The following is a 23,930-nucleotide window of genomic DNA, read 5'->3' on the forward strand; positions in this document are numbered from 1 at the left end:
ACACAGGGAGTTACACACAAGTTGTTACAGAGTAATAAATGACTTGGCAGCCTTGGACCTGGCCATCATCCTGGGGCAGCTCTAGGAATCCAGGAAAACCAGCCACAGATGCAACTAAAATCCATTCTGTGTCTGGACTGGGCTAGTTGAGAGTTCTGCTCCCTGACAGATGCCAGCACTGAGGAATGGGTAACATATCAGATATGAACTGTGTAAACTTGAAGCAAGATATTGGAACTGGGGCTCTCTGGACTCAGGGGAACAAGTTACAGACAGTTCTAATGCAGGGGTTGAGGTGCCAGCAGCCTGAGGGAGCAGCAGTGGAGGTCACAGGTCTTTTTGCTCTGTTTCCTGATTGCTCCACATCCCTGCCTGTACAAATACTAGAAGCAATGACGGCAATTCTTCCTCTGCCCAGGACTGACATCTTATTTATTTCCAAGCATCTTTAGAGCAAAGGTTTGGTGGTTTTATTTTTCCTTTTACCATTTCTAGAACCAACACAGAATTCAGAGTTCTGTAGGAGGACTATTGTCTCCAATCCTAGGAAAGCTCTGCTGCTGCAGCCTGGGTCCCTTGGGGTGAGCTGCTCACAACACTGCACCAGGCAGGACACAGGCCCCTCCAAGGCACATGGGAATGTTGAAGATGCACATGCCATCCCTAGGACTCTCCCAAGAAGCAGTCCTGCTTTTTGGAGTCTTTGATTCACAGTTTGGAGCACTGTCTCTGCAGAAGCAGGTTGTTCAGACTGCTCTGTCCAAGAACAGCTTTAACTTCAAATGCACATTGCCCTCCAATGCAGATTTAAACCTCTGCATGGAAGGGAAATGAAAAAGAATATCTGCAAATGAAAGGACATCAAGGACTTTTCAGGTGGAGGATAAATAAATTGAAAGCAGGTCAAGTAACTTCTTATGTCTGGATGTATCTCATGTATGCACAAGTACACAAATGCACTGCCACACCTTCCTGGCCACCTGCAGACAACAATGCAATTGGGGGCACACTATGGAGGACATTCTATGAACAGTGAGGGAAATGCTCCTAGAAGGAATGAAATCTGCTGCAACCTCCTCTTCCACCCACAGTTTTCAGTCTGACTGAAGACTCAGACAAAGAAAAAAAAAAGCAGCAACACATGACAAGAAAGATCATTTTCACCATGTAATACTGTCACTCCTTTGCTCACTCTCACTCAAACATTTGTTTTTTTAACAGTAAGCATCATGAAAACAAGTGAATTAAGTCACTGGCTCTTGGGCTGCACTGCAGAAGCTGCTATTTCAAGGAGCAGCAACTGAATAACCAACAAAAAAAGGACCCACTGAACAGCAGCTGGCATTGGTTTTACCATTCTGCTTGAATACTCGTATGAACTAGGAAAGAGAAAGAGCTTGACAGGTTTCAGGAACAGTGACAAGCATAATCCAGACTCTAGAAAAGCTGTTGTAAGGTGAGAAGTTCAAGGAGTTCAGTCTATTTAGAATATCAAAGAGATGGCAAAGATCTGTCCTGATTACAGCTGACAAGTGTTGGCTTGATGAGAGGATTTATGACAGCATGATCCATCCAACAGACAAAACCCGCCGGAACTGAGTTGCTAAGCTGAAGTTGGATGATTGTTAAAAGAAAACTCGCATGGTTTTTAGTTTATATTGAGTATAATAAAACATTTGATGGAGTATCTGCTGCATCTTTCATGGATTTTTTTAAAATTGGGAATGGATGTCTCTTTCCAAAACATGACCTCTTGTCCAAAAGTAAATCAATGTAGGAATTACACTGTCAGATTTGTCCCTGCTGTAACAGGACAGCAGGTTACTCTGGCTGAGCTCTGCAAATCTGCTTTTAGTCCACTAATTAAGGAGAATAGGGAAGGAAAGGGAGATTGTTTCCTAGACTGGGTTTATTCCTCAAACTCACCAATGCAGATAGTTAATGGAATAGCTCCAATGGTCTTCTATATGCCAACAAAATGAGGAAAAGCACATTCCTACGTACAGCCAGGGCAGTTTCATCCCACAGATGTCTGCAGTGATGTGAGCAAGCACAGACTGCTCCATCACAGGCATGTTGTTTAAATTCCAGCCACTATCAAGGTATTCCTGAAAATGGAACACAACAGTCACAGGTTTATACAACAGGAAGGGAAAAATTCAAGAAGATAAAACTGCTCAAGAGCAATAGAAGAGAAGCACTTTTCCCAACAGAGGAATATAAGAAACAGGTCAATGACTCAAAGACTAAAGCCTCCATTGTCTTTGCCTCTTTCACAACCCTGACCTGCCCTGTTTTGTTAAAATGACACCTTTTAAATTTGGTTTTATTTGGTTTGGAAGTTATTTATTAACTACTAGAATAAACCTATGGCTTTGAATGGTTGATCACAGAAAATTTTATTTATTCAAAATCCCAGTGTAGCTCTGCTCTTAACTACTCTGCCAGATACACAAAACAAACTCTTTGTAACCAAGTTCAATCATTGTGCTTTAAACCAAGGAGAGCTATCCCATGAAAAACTGCAATAAAAACACCCACAGTGAACTCAAAGACCTACCTCTTCTTCTGGTCTAACTTTAAACTTCCCACCTCTAACAGGGAAGCCACTGCCAAATTCCTTTGAAGCAATGTCAGCTCCATACTCCACTGTCACATCCTCTTCAATGGTACTGACAAGTCTCCAAAATTCTTTTTCAACCAGCTCAGTGGGGACCATCTAGGTATGAGAAGAAAAGGGAGTATGTATGAGGAATCAGTAAATGAGAAGTATATGTATCAAAGCTGTCTCAGGGAGGAACCTCCATTAGCTTGAAGCTTTTCCCCATTTTAAAATTGTTTCAACAAGAGAAAAACAACTGCAGCAGAGATGTGGCTCCAGGAGATGCTGCTGCCCTGTTCTCTCAGAAGTGCCTGACAGTCACTGTTCTCTTCCCTACAGACATTCCTTGTAAAGTGGGGAGAAAATGAAATAAAAACACAAGCAGCTGGTGGAACAAGAAACCACGAACCAGCAAGAACCAGGATTTGCTGATGTAAACGAGAACTTCTGATTTGGGATTTCATTCCATGCAAAACCAGAATCCCTCCTTTCCTCCCTCCCTAGAGTTACCTCATTTAGCTAACCACACAAATGAACTGTACACAACATGAGGATGAAGCAGGAACATACATGTACTGGCATGTTAAAATAGTCTGACTTGAAGGCATCGGCCATTTCCCCGAACGTGCGCAGCGTGTAGTCTCGTGCTGCTTGCTCAAACCCAAAGGCTTCCTGAGGCTTGTTACACTCCTGCAAGGGAAAAGGAAATTGGTTCTGTAACCCATTCACACAACACTGTGCTCAGATTTACACAAATGGGCTCCTGTAACAGCTTCGGAGCAGTAAGAAGGAAGGACACCACTGAAATGAAAACACTTTCCTAAAGGGCAGAGTCAGAAGATGAAACTCTGCTTGGTTCACCAAATTACAAAATTTATTTGTAAATCTGCATAAACATTAACGAATTAATATGCCTAATTTCTCCTTACTCTAGTAGAGCTAAGCAGGATAAGATCCATAAATGATTACACTGAAGCACCCAGTGAGACTCCAATTATAAGTACAGAGAAAAGGTGTCAGTTAAAATCCAAAATGTTCTTCAAAGACATACCAATTTTGGCTCAAAACAATAAGTGTGAGCTTTGCAATATGAAGCATTTCCAGTCTTCATTTTAGCTTTACCTCTATCACCTTATTTGCACAACCTTAAATAGCAACAAATTGTATTTTCTATCTTTGATCAGGTTAAAAAAAAGCCCACAAAATACAAATTAGTCTTTGGCCTTACTGAAGTGATTTGTCAGATTACCTGAGCCAGACACTGGGGACACCTCCAGTCCCCTTTGGGAACATCATGGAGAGGTGGAATTAAACAGAAGGTGTGGTAACTGTCATCACAGCCATCACACAGCAGGAGTCTGTCCTCATCGTTCCCACTGCCACACAGGAGACACACATACAGATCCACCTGCAACACAGAAACCCACAGGAGCAATGGGAGAGCTGAAGGTAACTCAGGGTGAAAGCAGTTTGGTAACTCCCATCTGTGACACTCCCCAAAGCTCATTCTTACTTTATCTCTGCAATGGAAATGAGACAAACACACCCTGAATATTGTTTTAGAAGTGTAAATACCTCCCTCTGTAATTTAAGAAAAGAGCACAACAGCTGCCACCCCTTCCATGCATTTTTTTTCCCAAGTGCCAGGACAGCTCAGATCAGCAGCACTGTGGCCTTGGCAGGTACAGCCCAACACCTGGGGCTGGGCAGGAATAACCCCACACCTGCTGGGGGCTCACAAACCCAGCATGGGCTTTCCCATGTACAGCCTCAGGTGTTTCATTTCCCTCTGAGACCAATTGCCTTGGAAAACAGAAATCTGGAGAAAGGAGTTCCTGTTGCTGGGGATGTTCCTTATTTTCCCCAGAGAAGCCTCCAACCTCCCAGAGGAGCTTTGGGTAGGGGGGCAGCTCTTAATTTTTACAGAGCAGCTCCCAAGCCCTAAGGAACAGGCACAGGCACTCCAGCCTGGGATGGGATCTCTGCTGCCTGTCCTACACCCAACTCTCACCAGCAGTAGCTTGGAAGGCTCTTCCCAAATACAGAACAGAGTCAAGAGGACAGACAGAACCTCTTGCCTTATGTTGCTAAAAAAAAAAAAAAAAAAAAAAAAAAAGGCAGCAGCATCATCTCCTGTTCTTCCCCACAAGCTTCTTTTTTCATTTGGGGGTGAGGGTGTCAGGCTCCTGGTATTTGCACCCTTCATTCTCAGGTACCAGCTACAGGTGTGGATTGAATGGGAACATGTTTGGTTTAAGGAGGGACCCAACTTGTGGCATGGGCAGAAAGAATCTCAGCATTATCTTCTCAGAAGTGAGACAACTACCACCACCTTCAGGTAGGGGTTTTGGGGGATAGCTGGTGGCATGTGGAGAGCTAGGGTTTTTTTAAGATACATTTGAACAACCAAGCTTCCAATTTAGTGCTGAAATTGTGGAATTAGGGGCAGATCTGCTAAGTGCCACGTGCCACAGCCTGCACAGAGTTCCCCTGAGGTTGCAGAGCAGTCTGCAAGGGGAGGGATCAGCTCACACAAGAACCACTTCCACTGGACAAAATGCTTATTTTGAGACTGTACTTTGGAGACAGGAAACAAGTTACTTTAGTTATAGATAATGAAACTTAACCATCCTGCCATTCCCAGCTCTGTGAAGCTTTGGCAGTGTTGATATTCCAGCAGGCACAAACACTGCTGTGCCTCAGCCTGGGGCTCCAGGAAGCAGCCAGGAGTCCTCCATGTGACAAAGTGTCAGCAGATTTTACTACACACCCTAGAGAAATCCAGAAATGCCTGTAAAACATGCAGCTGCAGCAAGGCAGGGGGTACTCACAGCATTGGTGGGTTTTTTAGATCTGGCTTTGGATTTGTCCTTCTCTGGCTCCCCAGAAAGTTCTTTCTTCTCAGGGAGCTTCACCACACTGCGCATTTCCTTGTCTGGGCAAAGGAAAAAAAATGAGAGTACTGCAAAATGTTTCAATGCTTAGCATTCTTTGTTGTTATTTGTTTTATTTATTGCTTGTTAGACTGCATTACACCAAGGTGTTTGCTGAATTGTTATCCCCTACACTTGTTTCAGACAGCACAGGGCAAGACTTGAACTTCTGCAATGCCTCCAGAAGACAGTGTTATCCAAAAATCCCAGCACACCCCCACAAGCCAGCACTGGCTATCACAGCCCACAGCTTTTCAGTACTTTACATGCCATTTTAATTCATTTTAATTGAATTATGAGCAGGTTTATCAGCTAAGGTTTTCTTTCCACGTGGTGTTAAAGAATGTTGTCAAGAGCTTTTTCCTTCTCCTCTTGGGGGAGGGAGGCTAGTGCTTAGAGACTCCTTGAAGAAAAAATATCAAATTACAAAACACCATAATCTAAACAAATTATTGAAAAAAAGATTCTGAAGGAACAAATGAGATTGACAGATTGCTCAGGTAATTTCAATTATTGAGTAGTTGTAAATGGTTCCTGTACTTATTTGGCTAAATTATTTATAAACAAACTTATTCTTCTGTTTGATGGCATTAAATATTGTTTCTTAGTCTCAAATAATTATTTCCTAAGGAGAGAATAGACTCAGGACTGCTGATAGCAGCAATTTAATCATATTATGGGAACTTTATCATTAAGCTCAAAACAGACTACCTTTTGCTTTCATTAGTTAAATTTCCAGATTTTAAGTCCAAATTCCTTCCTAAAAGTGTTTGATTTCTGATACATTCTTAAAAGAGTTTCTTCTATTTAAAGCTCATGGACTGATGTTTTTTAAAATACAAAACAAAAACATTGCTCTAATCTTATTTCTGATTGTTCCAGAAGAGACACCCAAGTTCAAAGAAGTGTAAGTCTTTTTCAAATGAAAACATCATCTTCAAGAAAACTCAACCACTTACAAGAATCCCCCTCCCCCCCAAATACTTAAAATCCATAAAATAACTTTTTATCAAAAAATCCAATTTTAAAATTAACTGAAAGTTGGTTTCTTTTATAAAATACTTTGAATAGTTCCAAATGCTAATTTTAGTTCTGGTCTTAAAACACATTTGTGCAAAGTAACAGAAACTGCATTTCTGCTGTGTTTCACTCACCACCTTCACTCTTTGGAGGGGCACAGCCCATTCTGCGTCTCAGATTGTGAGTTCTGGCTTCTGGAGGGTCAGTCTCACTTTTAACATTGGTTGCCTTTAGAAAGGGAAAAACAAAACAAGGAAAAACCCCTCTGTGGTCAGTAACAAGGAAAAACAAAACAAGGAAAAACCCCCTGTGGTCAGTAACATCTTTAGCTGGAAGACTCTGGTTTGCCACTTGAGTTTGGGAAGATGCTCAGTGCCAGCTGATCTGGCTGCTTGCCCAAGCACAGAGATATGAGTTTGGAATTTCTAGCTGGCTCTGGGAAAGGTTGGCTCTGTGAGTCCCAACTGAACATTTCCTAAAGTCCCTTCCAATGCAAACCATGTGGATTGCCTTGGTGTGAGACACAAACACCTCTCTGAGGTACCACAAAGGTTCAAGACTTGTAACCTGCCTTGTTCCAGTGAGAGTCAGAGAGACACTATGGGGACTTCAATTAAACTCAGAACCATTTGATACTTACAAACCACTAAATCTAAACAGATACCTGCAGTACTTGTCTTCAATTACTTACAAGTAGCTCAGAGAGAAATGATGCAGGGAACAACATGGAAGATTTGAAAGTAAATCCTCCAAAATGTCCATGCCAATAATAATACCAGGATTTGGGTTTGCTTTCAGTGGGACCCATTAAGAAGCAAACAACAAGGAACTCGGTGCTTTCACAGATTTTCTTGTACTCCTAAGGAGTAGAACATGCTCTAGTCTTCAAAGCAGGGACCTTTGTTGGTACATCTTGGAACTTTCACCACAGAATAATGCTCTTTCATTTAATTCTTACATTTCTTCCCTGAAATTTTGAGATGGTGGGAGAACAATTCTGAATTCCCTCAGTGTTACAAGAGGTTCTCTCCAGCACTCCAAGGAAATGAGGTTATGCAACAAGTCAGTCACTCAGCCACTCTCTGAAGCCCAGGAGATGGGATGTGTGTGTCAGGTCTAAGGCAGGACTGGACACAGCCCCATGTACTCCATGGGGTGGGAACTCTTGTTCAGTTTAAGGGTTTTTTGGTTTTTTAATTTTTACAGAGCTGGTTTTGGCATTATTTCCTAATCACTTCTCATGTTCTCTTTGCCCAAATATCTCCATCAGACCACTCAGAGGTCCCATTGCTTAAGAAATGCACCAAGAGAAGTTGTTCATTGTGTGCAGCAGTTCTGCCTCAGGGCCAGTGTGCCCTGAACCTCAAGTGCAGGGATAGACACCCAGTTTCTGCATCTTCAGCTCCTCTGAGCTGTGCCTTTTGTGCTTCAGCTGATACTGATCTTCACAAGAGCAGCTCTTGGTCTGGCCTGAGCCTTTTATCACATCAGGTCATCTCACTTTCACCTCCCCTGCATTGTTGTGGTCTTTCACACTGAACTGCTCCACATCAAGCACTTAAAGCCTTTGCATTTCAAAGCCAGCCTAGACAGTCATTGCCCTTTTCCTTTCTCATTATGAACATTTTCTCCTGACTGTTTACTCACGAGGTAGGAAAGGGCAAGGGAAAACTGTGTGTGTCTCACAACTGCAAACTAAAGCTTATCCTACAGGCCACAATAACTTAGAGTGCTTCCCTGTGGCTCACTTCTTCTAAATGCTTATGGTCAGCCTTTAAAAAGCAGGAAACATCAAACTGGCAAACATGAGAATGAATTTAAGACTCACAGTTTAAGACATGGACAAATCGTTGTGTATCTCATTAGAGCAAAAAACTGAAATGTGAACCAACCAGATCAGTGCAAATGCAAACTACTTGGAGCTTCAATGTTGACTAAAATTGATTTAATCACCTTCTCTGTCTGCACTGATATGGAACAGCAAAATTCACATTAACAAATCTTAACTTTAGGAAATTACTGTCTTAAAACACTACAGCTTGTGGCTAAGCCAGCCAGTCCCTGTTGCTCAATTCAGCCTTAGTGCTGTGTGTTCCAGTTATGTTCTTAATTATGGATTTTCTTTCCACAAAAATGAGGTACACAACATCAGTGGTGCTTGGGGCAAGAGCTGAGAGGGCAGCCTTGCCTTTTGGCTTAGGATGTGTAGTTGGTTTCCCACAAAATGACAAAAATGTGCTCTCTCTGTCAGTGCCATCTGAGACCACTGCCAGAGAAACAGCTGGAATTTTAGTGGATATTTGTCCTGCTGTCAATTCCTAAGAGATCCATGAGAACAAGAATCCTTCAACCACAGGCAGATACTTCAAATGGAAAGTTTCAGCCCAAACTACTGAAGTCTGCTCAGAATTATAAATCCACTTGTAACCAGGTATTTGAGTGGAAAAGCTTTAGAAACCCTTAATTGTATCTCATTAACCAAGCATAATTACAGGCCGAATTTGCAACAGCTATGCTGTACTATTAGTACTAATAAAGACCAAGACCAGAACAATGGGAGTTAATAAGAGTCTGAAACAAACTGTGACCTTCCTAACTCATGATGTCACCACTAATCAGACCCTCTCCTGGGAATATCCTCCCCTGCTCTTCATCTGCTCAAACAAAAGAAATAGGAACTCTCTGGAGATAGGATCATCAGGCTGGAAAGGCTGGAGCCAAAGCATTGCTGTTTTCCAGCAACAAAGGAGACACATGATCTTCTAAAATATGTCTTCACAGAAGATACTGAGATATAACCAATACATTTCATGCTTATCCAAACAAACATTGCTTCTCAGAGACGTGTAAGATCGTACAAAGCTACGCTGACTTGATGGTGTACACTTTTATCTTATATTGCAAGGGTAAATTAACACAAATTGATAGAACTCAAGAGTGAAAAATGAATTTCAATGATGCTGATGTTATATCTAATAGCTGGCTTCAACTCATGAGATTTGTACAGAACCCTCCTGGTACATTTAGAGAACAAGGAACAGGAACAACAGATCAAAGCTGCTTTATTTCCAGGATTTGTCACCTGTACTTTAATCTAAGAGCCCCACAGTATCTACATCATGCTGAAAGCATAACCCTACTGTACAGCCTCACCAACAGTCCCCACAGCAGAGCCTCCCAGAACACCAAACCTCAGTTACACACTGGGTAAAGTACCAGACAATTCTTACCCATTATTTATGATTTCTGTTATAGATGAATAATGAGATGATTGGCTCTCACAATTAAAAGATAACTTCTGTGTGAATATTAACAAAAGCTTTAGTGGTGTATAGTTATGTTATTGTAGTTTAGACGTCCTCTGCTCTCCCCATGGTTCCCTTTCCCCCCTGTATTGCTGCCATCAGACAGCCTGGGCTGTCTAGGACAGGTAAACATAAGGAGTGCACAGGTGTCCCTTACCTGGGGCAGTTGGGAATAGAAAAGATTGAAGCTTAGAGGGTGAGGCATGGCAACAGCTGACGGCAAAGAAGAGCTGACTGACAGACTTTGAGAGGGGCCAGGGCTGGCTGATGCAACCCCCAGGGGTATAAAAGACTGAGCATCCATCTTGAAGATGAATCAGCCACGTGTTACCCACAAGGGGCAGTTTCCAGCACTGCAACTTTTTTCTTATGTAGTCCTTTTGTTGCATTTTTGTTAAGGTTTAATAAACCTTTTTAAACTTTCAAAGAGACCAGTTGTTTCTCACAATCTCTAAATGTTTAGGTAGCCCTGACAGAGTGAAGCAGCTGTTCCTAGACACAAACATACACACAGAGTGCCTTGCTCAGGGTCCCTCTGCCCCCAGCTCACACACACACACACACACACACACACAATGCCCTCTGCCCCAGCTCACACACACACACACAGTGCCCTCTGCCCCAGCTCACACACACACACACACAGAGTGCCCTCTATCCCCAGCTCACACACACACACACACACAGTGCCCTCTGCCCCAGCTCACACACACACACACACACACACACAGAGTGCCCTCTATCCCCAGCTCACACACACACACACACACACACACAGTGCCCTCTGCCCCAGCTCACACACACACACACACACAGTGCCCTCTGCCCCAGCTCACACACACACACACACAGTGCCCTCTGCCCCAGCTCACACACACACACACACAGTGCCCTCTGCCCCCAGCTCACACACACACACACACACACACACAGTGCCCTCTGTCCCCAGCTCACACACACACACACACACAGTGCCCTCTGTCCCCAGCTCACACACACCCACACACACACACAGTGCCCTCTGCCCCCAGCTCACACACACACACACACACACACACAGTGCCCTCTGCCCCAGCTCACACACACACACACACACAGTGCCCTCTGTCCCCAGCTCACACACACCCACACACACACACAGTGCCCTCTGCCCCCAGCTCACACACACACACACACACACACACACAGTGCCCTCTGCCCCCAGCTCACACACACACAAACAAACAAACACACACACACACACAGAGTGCCCTGCTCAGGGTCCCTCTGCCCCCAGCTCACTCACACACACACACACACACAGTGCCCTCTGCCCCCAGCTCACTCACACACACAGAGTGCCCTCTGCCCCCAGCTCACTCACACACACACACACAGTGCCCTCTGCCCCCAGCTCACCTGTTCCTAGGCACACACACTCACACAGGGTCCCTCTGTCCCAGCTCACCTGTTCCTGGGCGCGCGCACACACACACACTCACACAGTGCCCTCTGCCCAGCTCACCTCGGGGGTCAGGCGCTTGGCGCGCCGGGCGGGTGGGCAGCTCTCCGAGGGTGGCACCGACTGTCGCTGTGGGATGTCGTGGGGCTTGTACTCCTTGTCCTTCGTGTCACTGCTCAGATCTGGCTTCTGCAAGCACTAAAGAGACAATTTGATTACTTTGTTTCTGCCTCTCCTTGCAATACAAACAGTGCAGAACAATTTCCTGGCTCATAGAAAGAACATAGACAGGGCCCTAATAATTCCTGTGCTGGGTTAATAAACAGCATGTATGACAATGGAACATTACTTATCTGAACAAGGCACAACATCACTTTTTCTCATCAGTTTAAGGGCTGCAATAGCCATAATAATGGATCTTAAATAAAGCTGAAGTCATCCTTTAAGTGTTAATGAGCACCAAACATTTCTGTGTGGAATACCAAGCCCCACTCTTCTGGCAGATGGGGCTTTGCAGACTGGGTCACCAGCACTCCGCAACTGCTGAAGTGTCCTAAGGTTGAGTGGCTGTCATGCCAACATACAGAGCAATATAAAAGTAAATTACAACCCATCAAACATCCCTGTCCTAACTGAAATACAGCTCTGTACTATGCACATTGCAGGAGCTCCCTTCCTTCCATGTTTTGGAGAGGACAACTGCTGCTTAAATTAAGGGCAGAAGGGAAAATATTCAAGAACATTTTTAGTTCTTTCAAGCTGCTGAATGAACACACTTAATTGCTGAAAACTGTGCATACCTCTGGCAAGAAACAGAATAATTAGTGACAATTCCCCATTTGTCAAGCCACACAACACTCAGTAACTGCAGACAAAATGTAACAGTTTTTAATGAGTAAACAACAAATCCTACAGACAGAAAAATCTCATGTTGCCAGGAAGTAATTCATGAAATTGCTGGATCCACACTTCCCCAGTTCTGTTAGTCTATTCCCATCACAAGCATTTTCTCAGCAAGAGAGAGCAGTAAAGGACAGAGAGAACCACTGCAGTGGTGGGAGGATGATGATGCCCTATAGACAGCACAGAAAACAGACTTTCAGAAACAAATGACAGCCAGGAGGGGGCAGGGAAAAGGAGGAAAAAGTGTTATTTTAGAAGTGAAGTCTATGCTAAAAAACGAAGTATTTAACAAAAAAGGAGCATCAGCCAAGGGCAGCAGGATGTCATTAACCATCACCCACAGAAAGCCTGTGATAATGACCAAAGAAACATCCAGAACTGCTGCTTTTTTCAGACTGCCTCCAGTGTTAGATTTTGTAAACTCCAGATTTATACTCTGAAAGCAAATGGCTGACTTAATTTCAGCATTAAATGCACAGTACCACTCAGCTTTGCAGCTCATGCACACAACCAGCGAGTCCTGGCTGATGCTCAAAGGTTGGGTCTGGAGCCCCAGAGCACCGCAGCTGCCTCTCCACAAGAGCCTTAAAGCTCCCACTGGAACCAGAACCACAGGATTGCAGAAGGGTTTGGGTTGGAAGGGACCCTAAAGATCACCTTGTCCCATGGCAGGGACACCTTCCACTAGACAAGGCTGAGACCCATCCAACCTGGCCTTAAATGCTTCCATGGATGAGGCATCTACCAGAGATGAAAGAAGATGATGTGACATCAATATCAGTGGAAGATAGCAAAAACAACAATTTCTCAGAACAGAAAATGGACAAGCAGAAAGAGCAAATGAGTGGGAAAAGGTTGAAAATGAGAGAAGAGAAAAGAACTTCTATAAAATCTGGGTCCTTGAATCATTCATTTCCTCATTTGGTGAAAACCAAAATTATCAGAAAAAAAAAAAGAGTTTCTACTGCTTCTGATAATAGAGGACATATGGTCCTTGAAAACAAAGATCTAGAAGGCAAACAGCTTTTTCTAAACAAAAGTGTAAGAAAACCTTGAAAACCAACAGATTGTGCCTCACTTCATTGCAGTGCCCAAACAAGAAAAAAAAACTAAAACAAAACCAACCAAACAAAACCACACACAAAAAAAGCCCAAAAAACCAAAACAACCCCCAAAAATCTAAACTAAAAAACCTCCAAACCCCAGAAACAAAAAAAAACCCCAAACAAAAAAAAACCCAAAAAAACCTCCAAAAAAAACCAAACAAAAAAAAAAAAACCAAAAAAAACCCACTCACCCACAAAACCCCGAAAAAGTCAACCAAACAAACCAAAAAACACCCCAAACCCCTGAAAAAAGAGGATTCACTGTCCTTTAAAAAACACCAGAAGACATTTCCTAAATAATGATCTTTCACCACCTATTTAAGCACAAACACTTCCCAGTGCCTCTCTAATCCGAGGCGAAGGCAGTGGTAAGGAATGGCTGTTAATCACAGTACCAGCTGCAAGAGAACACCTGGAATTTTTAAGGTCTAAGGATGAGAACTCCTCTGTCCCTCCTTTACCCCTACACTGATGATCAACTGGCTCCAACCAAGGACTCAGCTGCCATCTCTGCAGCCCTCCCCTTGTCCCAACCAGGCTTTGGTGAGGTTGTGCTTCCATCAACCAGTCCCCAGAAGCTCATCCCACACACTCTGACCGTGATCTCCTTAGATTCCAACAAGATGGTTGCACACACAATCCTTGAACCCTCAGCAGTGACAGGGAGCAAGTGAAAACCCCTCAGCTGAAGCCACAAAGGAGCAGCTCCTTTAGCAGAAAAAGGACAGTGCAGGAATGGTCTCAAGGCCTTCAGGAAGTCAAAAGACTGGGGGGGAAAAGGGATACAATTCATGTCCTCCAGGTTTAGATATTTATCAGTAGTAATTAAACTGGTAGCAATTTACACAAAAGCCACTCAGTCAGGTTCCCTGTACTTGCAGAATACAACTGGTTTACTCCTGTTACACATCCATGGAGGGTAAACCCCATCATGCTCCAGAGGTGCTCATTGCTCTCCAGGAACAATGAAGATGCCACAGAAATGTCTGTTGTTTTGGTTTTTTTTAAGTTTTTCTAAGCTTTTTAATGTTTATAATCTTGTAACAAACTTTCTGACACACTTTATGTAAATAACTTATTGTTTTGTATTTTTTTATGGAGCAGAAGAAATTTAATAAACTGTTTGTTCAGTGTCATTGGAGAGGTAGCACTGTCATCCTCTAATCTCTTGTCACTTTTAGAGATCTATAAACGTTAGAGTCAGAAATTAAACTTCCCTCTTTTATAACTTGGATAGTTGTGTGTCCGTGTTGTTTTACTTTGTGTCCTATAGCAACAAAATGTCTTACACTGAAATATCTCTATCAGGGGCACACACATATAAATCTTTGGAAGTATGAAGCTCACTAAAGCCTTAGTTTGGAAAAGAGACCAGATGCACAACTACTGAGTCAACTGGATTCACTGAAAAACAGAAGTAAGACCACCTTGAGGGCCCCCAAAATGTAGCTGCACTTTAAATCATGAAACATCTGGGCAATGCACCACAGAAGGTGCACTGACAGAAGATCCTGGACACCTCAGTTCATGCAGGGGACACTTGTCCCTCTGGGCAATCAGTGTGACCTCTGGGATGCCACACAGTTACTACAGCTGGGAATGAGAGGTCAGGTGGCAGGAGCCAGTACCAACAGGTTCACTGCAACTCCTCTGGGGATACCCAAGGCCTGTCTAGTCCAATTTCAAAATAAGAGGAAAACAAATACCCCCTGTGGAGAGCTGCTTTGGGTATTACAAACTGGCTGGTTTAAGGAATTTTTGCTGTTGGACTGAACATGAGCTTTAATGAAAACATGCTATTCCAGTCTATTCCCCTCTGAACAGCTCCAGAGAGTTTCATTATTTCAGCATGTAGATAGAAATATCTCCAGCTGGAATATCTGTCAAAATAACTCCTGAAGCCACTTTAACATGTATTGAAACCACACAAACAGATAATGCTATACACAGATCTAGAGGAGATTAAAGTTATGGCACAGTCATTAGTGGAAACTACATAATTTCATATTTTTGGCTTTTGCAGGAAAGAAAGCAATGACTATTTCAAGTATTACCAAATAAAGAAAAAAAAATCAAAAGACTCAGTGAATACAAGCAGTAATCTTGTCTGGATGAGCACCAGAGCTGCATGAAGAGCTTCTCTCAACAAGCTGTTGAAGGAGGAAGCACATCTCCAACTGACAGCTGTCACATTGAACAGCCACAGCTTCTCCAAAAACACAGCTCAGGTGCTTACATTACCACTGAACAGACACACAGTAACAAACACCTACACAAGAAGCATCTGGGTAAGCACCACTTAATAAAAACATATGAAAGGAAGCCAAAAAGAATCTCATTTGACATGATACTCAAAAAATGTATTGTAAAACAAACTCACTTGAAAGACAACACTGTCAGGGAAAAAAAAAAATCAAATTAGAGTGAAAAGTGAGCTAAATTCAGCTTGTTTCTGTGAATTCTCTCAGGTCATTAAAAAAATCTGTGTCTGCCACATATAGGAGGGGAATATTTTAACTGTCTGGGGAGGGGAGGAGCTAAAAAATAAGTTAACCTTCCATGCATCACTTGTCTAGAACTGCCTCCACACAGGTTTGGACAGATGTCAAGTGCTCATTGCAAGGCAGAGCTTGAAAAGTCATTTGAAATGAAGCATGTCCTCATCTAAGGAGGTTTTTCCTCCTCTAAAAGAGTTAAATACTGAGCAAGCCATGAAGTGAGTGTTAACTGTGTGACAGACACTCTCAGGAAATTTCTATTCCCAGGATACTATGGTACCATATTCACTGTTTTACAATTTAAATGAGATCTTTCCCTGTGCAATGGCACCTCAAAAATATGGCAGCAAAGACAGGTGTAACAAACACACAGGCTCAATAAAAACCCAAAAAGAAATCTCAGTTTTCAGACCTAATATAAATGCCAAGTTTTCAATTAAATGCCTTTAGAAAATTATGCTGCTTTCCATTACTTAACATGAATGTTTGAGGGAAGTCAAACTATTTTTGATCCAGCAGTTTCCTTAGCATGAAGATTTTTATCTTCAACTCTATTTTGTTCTTATCCTGTTTGCAAAAGACCCCTTTTTCTGAAGAGCCAGCAGAATTTAGCTGTTCTTCACTGAGAAATAATTGTCACTACCTACAGAAAAAGTCTAATTCTAACCTCTCTGGAGTTACATGAAATCCCTTCCTCATTTTGGTAGCTTTGTGTAAAGGCCTGTGTTGATTTCTGTACACAGAGATATTGCTTGTAACAGGATTAGGGCATTTATTGCTTAAAAAAGGTCAGCACTCCTGTCTTAGAAAGATCATCACGGAAAGAGCATTTCAAAGAAATAAAAACGGATGTTGGCAACCGCAACCAATTTTGGTCTTCCAAATAAATGACTGCTGCTCTAAAAGATCAGACCTATTCCTCATTAGAGATTATGTGGCCTCCACTCTCAATCAACCCTGAATTATGGTTTAATGGCCAAATCAAAGATTGATGACTAGGAAGGATGAAGATTTAAGCTTGAAAAATATCCCAAGTCACGCCATTAACATCACTACAGCAGCCAGGAAGCTTTCTGCAACTTTTCCCCCTTAGTGAACGTGCCACAACCTTGCCATGGCTTGGCACAGTCCCTGAGTCACTCTAGGCATGTGCCCACTCAGGCCCACAAGTTGTGGCAAGAGAGATGGGTTTGGAATGTTCCATGAATGCAGCAGTACTTGGCCTTACAGAAATCATTACAGGAACATCCCTTATCATGAAGCTTTGGTAAACTGCAGAGAGAGAACACCAACAGATACTGCTGGAAACAGGAGTCAGGGGTTACCTGGGAGGACTAATGCTAAAAACTTCACTTCTAATGAAAAGTCTGCCTGTGGCTTCCTGAACTGCTGAGCACAGCATCTGGTCACCTGCATGACACCAGGCACAAAATGCAGCTTCACAAACATTCCAGAAACCAAGAGAACCCTCCCAGAGTGGCTGCTACATGAACTGAGCAGTTGGTTTCAGCAGAGCTTACCAAGAGACTCGCCCCTGACTGGAACAGGTTGTAGGGGTAGAGAATTCGCTCGTAATGCGCGCGGATGTGCGAGCCCACGGCTTTGCCAGGAGCAAAGCCCATCCTCATGGCTATTTTGGTCCATTTTCTCTCCTTGCAAACCACATCAAATCCTCCTTGTTCTGCAACTAGCTAAAAAGTGAAAATAAAATAGTCACATATTTAATGGTAAAACTATCAGTGTTCAAGGAAAAAGGCAGGACAACATTCCAATTGACATTTTAAACAACAAAAATATAGATTTAAAAAACCATACTTGACATCGAAGTTGTTTTAGGAAAATAACTGGAATATGTAACATATAACCTGTAATTCCTGTAATATATTACTGTAATTCAGGAATTACAAACCTGTTGAATTTACAAAGAAGTCAGCAGCTGTGTTCCATGTGCACTCAGGCTACTCTGAGAACTTATTTGGCTGCAATTTGTCACTTTGTATCCCAACACAACTTTCTAGCACAGGACACTCAGTCCTTTTCACTGGAACAAGTGCTATAAAATAAGGTCAAAATTTCCCAATAAAAACTGCCCTAAACATTAAAAAAAAGAGAAAGAATGTATCCTATTGGAGAATCCCATCTCTTGCTATGAGTATACATTAACTTCTCCACAAGTTTAACAAATTTCATCCTAAAAGTAATTTGATTTTTTTTTCTTCCATATTTCTAATGGAAATTTTTTTTTCTCTTACTTTTGTCTTTGTTCAGGAACTTTCTCCAATTAAGCCTAAGTTAATTCTTGACCAGTATACCCAAGCTCAGTTTTAATGAAGAGCTGTAAATTTAAGGTGATCTCGCAGCTCACAGGAAAACTTCCATGATAATGTATTACTTACAGTCTTTCCCTGATAATGTATTCTTACTCTTACTGTCCCATCAGCTATGTTAGCTTAAACAAAACAATACTTTTTTCAGCTTAGATATACCCCAAAACCTCCCCTGACCCACTGTGATACCATCCCAGGAATTGAGGTAACATAGCAGCTCTTCAGGACAGTTTTTCCATAATGGTCTTACTCTGTTAAGCTGAAATAAATCCAAGATCTTCCTCTCCACATGTGGAATTTTTAGTGTGCATCCTTGAAGCTCCCAAAACTTTGCAATCTGGTCCAGAAAATTCAGCTTTACACGAGTTTGAGCCTGAAACCAATCAACCAAACAAGTGAACTGCATGCCAAAAGCAATGTAGGTTTTGTATAAGGTTTACAGCACTGCAGCTGGAGCTGCTTGTCCAGCTTTGCCCTCTGCAAGAGTAATTTTGCATTTTTCCCTCTCATTATTTGAAGAAAAATAAATTCCATGCAGATACCATTGATGGCATTTGTATCTTTCCTTGAGTCACTTTTTGTTACCTTTTACTGCACTGAGAAAAGTACTTTGGGAGAACAGCCAAACAGTAAGTTATTACTGCTAAAAGCTCCCTAAACCAGCTGCATTGTCAGGATTTACTGCATTTACTACATTAATCATTGCAATAGTTTATTATTATTTGGTTTATTTGCAATAAGCAAAAAAGAAATCTTTTTTTTTTTAATTTTTGAAGTTTTTTTTCTGTTATCCTTTCTCACTCACAACTGCATTTGTTTCACTTTTAAAGATACAAATGGGTCAGGACAAGGAAAGTCTGGCTGGTTGCACAGCAGTTACCACAGTTAGATCATTGCACTGCTGCTATGTAAGAGCAGTAGCTTAAATTTTGACATATTTTATTTTCAGCACATTCTCTAATTTTAAGGTAAAAACTAGCCATATCTGTACAGATTAGCTTGTCTGCAAACTCCAGGGAGCTCTGAACAGCTTGTGGTCACACAAATCACCCCCTCAGCATTCCAAGCCCCTCCCCAGCACTTCACACAACCACTTCAGGGCCTTAAAAATCAAGAATCAGGAGAATAATCAGGCATAGAGTCACCATTATCCCAAATGGTACCAGCACTGAGCCAACCAGAACTCCTCACACTCCCCTTTAGTGTCAATTCATTGAAGCAGTGAATGAAAGTGCTTGTGAACAGCAAATTTCCACAAACTGAATCCAGATTTTGCAATTGTTTCTTCCAAAAGGCTGGCTATTTTTAAAGCACTCCAAGTGTTTAATCTCTTTTCCTTTTGAAAGATGCTGTATGAGTACAAAATACAGACACAGATCTATGGCCCTGGACAGTTTAACTACTTTGAAGCACCTGTGTGGAAAAGGCCTAAATTATGTTCCTTTAATGAGTATTAACATTACTTTTATGCCTGGAATGTTTCTAACCAGGTTCTCAAACAGATGAATTTTCCGTGCTAATTAAAAATTGCTGTTTGTGGTCCAAAGTGCTGTCAGCTCATGGCCAGCTCTGGCAAACATCACCTCCCAAAAACACACAGACACATTTGGGAGCAGAAGTACTGCCCAGCTTTCCAGTTTACCTCCAGTTCATTGAGCCTCTGGATCCTTGGTGTGAAGTGAAGCTTGTCCACATCGCACGCAAATGGAGGCTGCCAGTCCTGGAAAACAGAAGGGTTCCATCAAAAGAGCAGGAAAAGGAAAGGAGTTTCTGTGACAGTCAAAAGCCAGGGGAGCCCAAAGCATGAAGATGCCCCCGTGGCCTCCAGAGCCTCCTCAGCCCCACCAGAACTTGGTGCAGAGGGGGCTCAGCAGTCACAGCCCAACCTGTCAGGGAGCCAGGGCTGTGCTGACACCCAAATCCCCTCACCAGGAACAAGCCAGCAGCAAGGTGAGATACCTGGAGTGAGTGCCATTGTCTGCCCCTCAGAACACCCCACTGTGCCTCAAAACCAGATAATGGAACCACAAAATCAGTTACATTTTGGAACTGAAACCTGTCCTGCATTGTAAGCCTGCACAGAACCATGGAATCAGTAAGGCTGGAAAAGCCCTTTGTGATCATTGGGTCCAGCTTTTAACCCAGCACCACCACCATGATCACCCCTAACCCATGTCCCCAAGTGCCACATCCACACATCTTTCAAACAATTGCAGGGATGGCGACTCCACCACTGCTCTGGGCAACCTGTGCCAATGCTTGACAATTTCCTTGGCTGCAAACACTCAGGAAGAGCTGGAATATGACCAATTTTAAAAAAGATTATTATTACTATGATAAAGTACCTGCAACTGAAGTGTTATTTATAAACACAACTATAAAGCTGTTTTATCTTTGAGATCTCTGACAACTACTGCCCACTCTTGGCTTGCCAATACACAACTTCACAAAACTAAATTAGATTTGATTTAAACTTGACAGGAATTTATTACATATAAAGTTATCTTATTATCACTAACTACAGAATGAAGATAATGCACAAGTGAGCTACTGACAAAGGAGTAAGACAAAGCTTTGCTTCAGGAAAACGAAAACCTTTCTTCAGCATTGGGTGGCTGAGGCAACTGAAGTAAGACCAGCATCATAAACACAGTATTTCTTATTTTAGATTCACAGACAACATGAAAATTGGAGTTAAAACCAATCATACACGATTTGCAAAGCAATTATCTTACAAACAAACAAGGGGCAAGATTCACCAAGAGTGTGGAGAAGCTGAAGAGCAAAGAGAGCCACCAATCCATACATTTTACCAAGCTTGTATTGATTAATGCAGAACTCAGAATTGGCAATAGAAGTTTTCTGATCCTGCAAGGCACTTGCAGCACATCACAACTTGACAACTCCGATTGGAATTAACATTTGAATTGGAAATTAGACAATGGTAGGGGGTCAGGATGACAAATTATCCAGAGAATACTCAATCCTTGACCAGTGGGATACATGTCTTGATTATTTTCCTACTTTTAACCAAAAAACTGCCTGGTGCCCAAAGATGTGTTCTTGAGAAACTTGATAACACTAACCCTTCTTTGACTGCCTATTTATGCCAGAAAACCAAATGCAATGAAACCACCAAGTCTGAGGAAGAGAACTGACATTCTTTTCTAATATCCTGCTGTCTGATGAGTCATTTAGAGCCCTCAAGCTGTAAGATGAGAAGTACAACTGGGAACAACTGGGCAGGATTTGAAGTATTGTACTTCAACAGGACAAATCTGACTCTCAAGCTGAACCAACTGGTTACATCATGAGTCACAGCTCCAGAGTGTGCTCTGTACCAAAGACAGGGAGACAGGCAGCAATACCAGGAGGGGACACAGTGGCAATGACACACAGGGCCCTTGAGACACTGGGGACTGAATTAAACTGCCCAGGGGAGAACTGTAGGGAGCTTTGCTTAGGCTGAGAGTAAATGAAACCAAGAGGGCTGTGCTGCCTCTGGCCTTGCCAAGCAGCAAGCCAAGGCTGTTCCCATATGGACTGTGCATTACCCCAAACCAGACCCTCTAACAAGGCTCTGCAGGGGACAAGAACCAGGAGTAAGAGGAACAGGGCCAAGAATTCAGCTCATGTAGGCAATGATACCACATCTGAAACTGTCACCAGCCTAGGCTGCATTTCAGGGCTACCACCTGCAGTTACTGCACTGGCAACAGTCAGGGCAGCCAAGGAAGGGAGGGCACAGCACAGGAGATTTCTGGTCAGGCCCCATGTCTGCTGGCACAGGTGCTGTTCTGGGCAGAGCCCAGAGGAAAGCCTGCATGCCACTGGGCACAACAGGAGGAACAGGATCTACCTGCTCCTACAGGCTCTGGCTCATGCTCAGACTAAAAAATCCAGCTCCAAGGGTGCCTAGGGCAGACACAGACCCAATCCAAGCCAGACAGCACAGAGCAGGCCAGTCCCCTTTGCTTATGGAAGCAAATGACGAAGTTTATGTGCATGATCTTACAGAAACACCTCATTCACAGCTTGGCACCCGAAACATCCTGCTCCAGAATGAGCTGATTATCTCCATGATCTCCATGGGTCTATTTATTACTGCCTGATGCATGTTTGGGGACAGCCTTTCCTGTTTGGCCAAAGACACTGGCTCTGGCAAAGCACCAGTCACCTCCTGTGTTGGAAGAGTAACACGACTCCAGACAACACAAGCTGCCACAACAGGCATTTCCTACTCCTGCAGCTCTGAAGTTTACCAATGACTGAATGACCAACACACACACCAAGAGCCCTGATGGCATGTCAGCTGTTTCTCAAAGACAAGCTTTGGGAGCTCCATTTATTCAACAGCACTTTCAGAAGGTGACTTTTCAGCCTATCAGGCAGATGGGGTCATCAGCCAGAATCAAACATTTAACAGCCTTAAAAATGTTTAATTTTCAGCAAGAGAAAGTCATTGCAAGAGCTTCCGCTGGGTGATGGTAAATTGGATTAATGAGAGGTAACACAGAGTTGACTCCAGCTTCTGAGGTTTTTAAGCAGGTACCATAGAATATGTTGAGTTGCAAGGGATCACCAAGTCCATCAGGATCATCACATCCAATTCCTGACCCTGCACAGACACCCCAACAATCCCACCCACTGCCTGGGAGTGTTGGTCAAACACTTGGACTCAGACAGGCTCGGAGCTGTGCCCATTTCCTGGGGAGTCTGTTCAGTGCCCCAGCACCCTTTGGGGGAAGAACCTTTTTCTGACATCCAACCTAAACATCTCCCAGCTCAGCTCCAGCCATTCCTGCGAGTCCTGTCACTTGTCATGAGAGGGAAGAGATCAGTACCTGTCCCTCATGAGGATGCTGAAGGCCCCAGTGAGGTCTCCCCTCTAGGCTGAACAAACCAACTGCCCCTCATGAGCCTTCTCCTCCAGACCCTTCACCATTCTTGTGACTCTCCTTAGAATGCTCTCCAATGGCTTAATGTCTTTTTTATATTGTGGTGCTCAAAACTACACCAAGGACTTGAGGTGAGGCCGCAGTAGCGCAGGTAGAGCTGAGGGAAACAACACCATACATAATATTTCACATTAGATTACCATAAAACCACTCCTGGCTTTACAAACACACTACAGCACATCCCACAGCACACAAACTGTGACAGATGACACTGCTGCAGACCCACAGCCATTCACCATCTGGAGAAATGACAGCAGGTATAGCAGACAGTCCATCCTGACTGTCACTGAGTCATTTAAAGTCACAACAAGTTTATTTTGGAGCATCCAAACTACTCAAAGTTGATATAACAAATAAGGCTAATATTTATCTTTCTCTATTCCACAGTATGGCAAGCTCCTGAAGTCCTAAACAAGATACTTTCAACTCTTCTTTAATAAGTGTATTATTTACTCAACAAAAATCTTGGACACATTTTGAAGCACAAGTTACCAAGCCAAATGCGATGCTTGCTTGCAGGCCCATGAAAAGACATTTCTGTGAGACAGAAATCCTTTATGCACTTGGAAAGGCAGCAGCACCACGAGAGGGAGCTTTGCTGTTCAGGATTCACTTGCCAAGCTGCTGAGCCACATGAGCAGCTTTGCTGGGGAAGAGACCAGCCCCCACCCCCAGCTCTCCAGGCTCTCTTCCCTAAAGCTCCTGCCTGGGAATCAGTAAGATTTGCCTTCTCCATCCACATCCTCAAAGGAACTGGTTTGGATTCCCCTGTTTTAAAATATGAATTTTAAAAGTGTAAGTAGTTCAATTTGAAGTGTCTTCCAACAGCCATGCTGA

At 43.0% G+C, this 23,930-nt stretch overlaps 1 protein-coding gene across 1 annotated transcript in view; it reads right to left on the reverse strand.

Moving 5' to 3' along the window:
- The window catches only part of KDM5B (lysine demethylase 5B), a 59,842-nt gene that overhangs the window by 27,373 nt on the left and 8,539 nt on the right, over window positions 1-23,930 (reverse strand). The window contains exons 2-11 of the mRNA XM_054290754.1: window positions 19,778-19,855; window positions 18,386-18,508; window positions 17,329-17,499; window positions 11,365-11,499; window positions 6,690-6,783; window positions 5,434-5,537; window positions 3,852-4,010; window positions 3,173-3,292; window positions 2,561-2,719; window positions 1,927-2,108 (exon numbers count right to left, since the gene is read on the reverse strand). Coding sequence (XP_054146729.1) covers window positions 1,927-2,108; window positions 2,561-2,719; window positions 3,173-3,292; window positions 3,852-4,010; window positions 5,434-5,537; window positions 6,690-6,783; window positions 11,365-11,499; window positions 17,329-17,499; window positions 18,386-18,508; window positions 19,778-19,855 — 1,325 coding nt within the window. The remainder of the gene's footprint in view (window positions 1-1,926; window positions 2,109-2,560; window positions 2,720-3,172; window positions 3,293-3,851; window positions 4,011-5,433; window positions 5,538-6,689; window positions 6,784-11,364; window positions 11,500-17,328; window positions 17,500-18,385; window positions 18,509-19,777; window positions 19,856-23,930) is intronic.

The sequence above is a fragment of the Melozone crissalis genome, unplaced genomic scaffold (assembly GCF_028551555.1).
Source record: "Melozone crissalis strain CALT ecotype California unplaced genomic scaffold, PUWL_Pcris_2 ptg000086l_1, whole genome shotgun sequence".
Classification (NCBI taxonomy): Eukaryota; Metazoa; Chordata; class Aves; order Passeriformes; family Passerellidae; genus Melozone; species Melozone crissalis.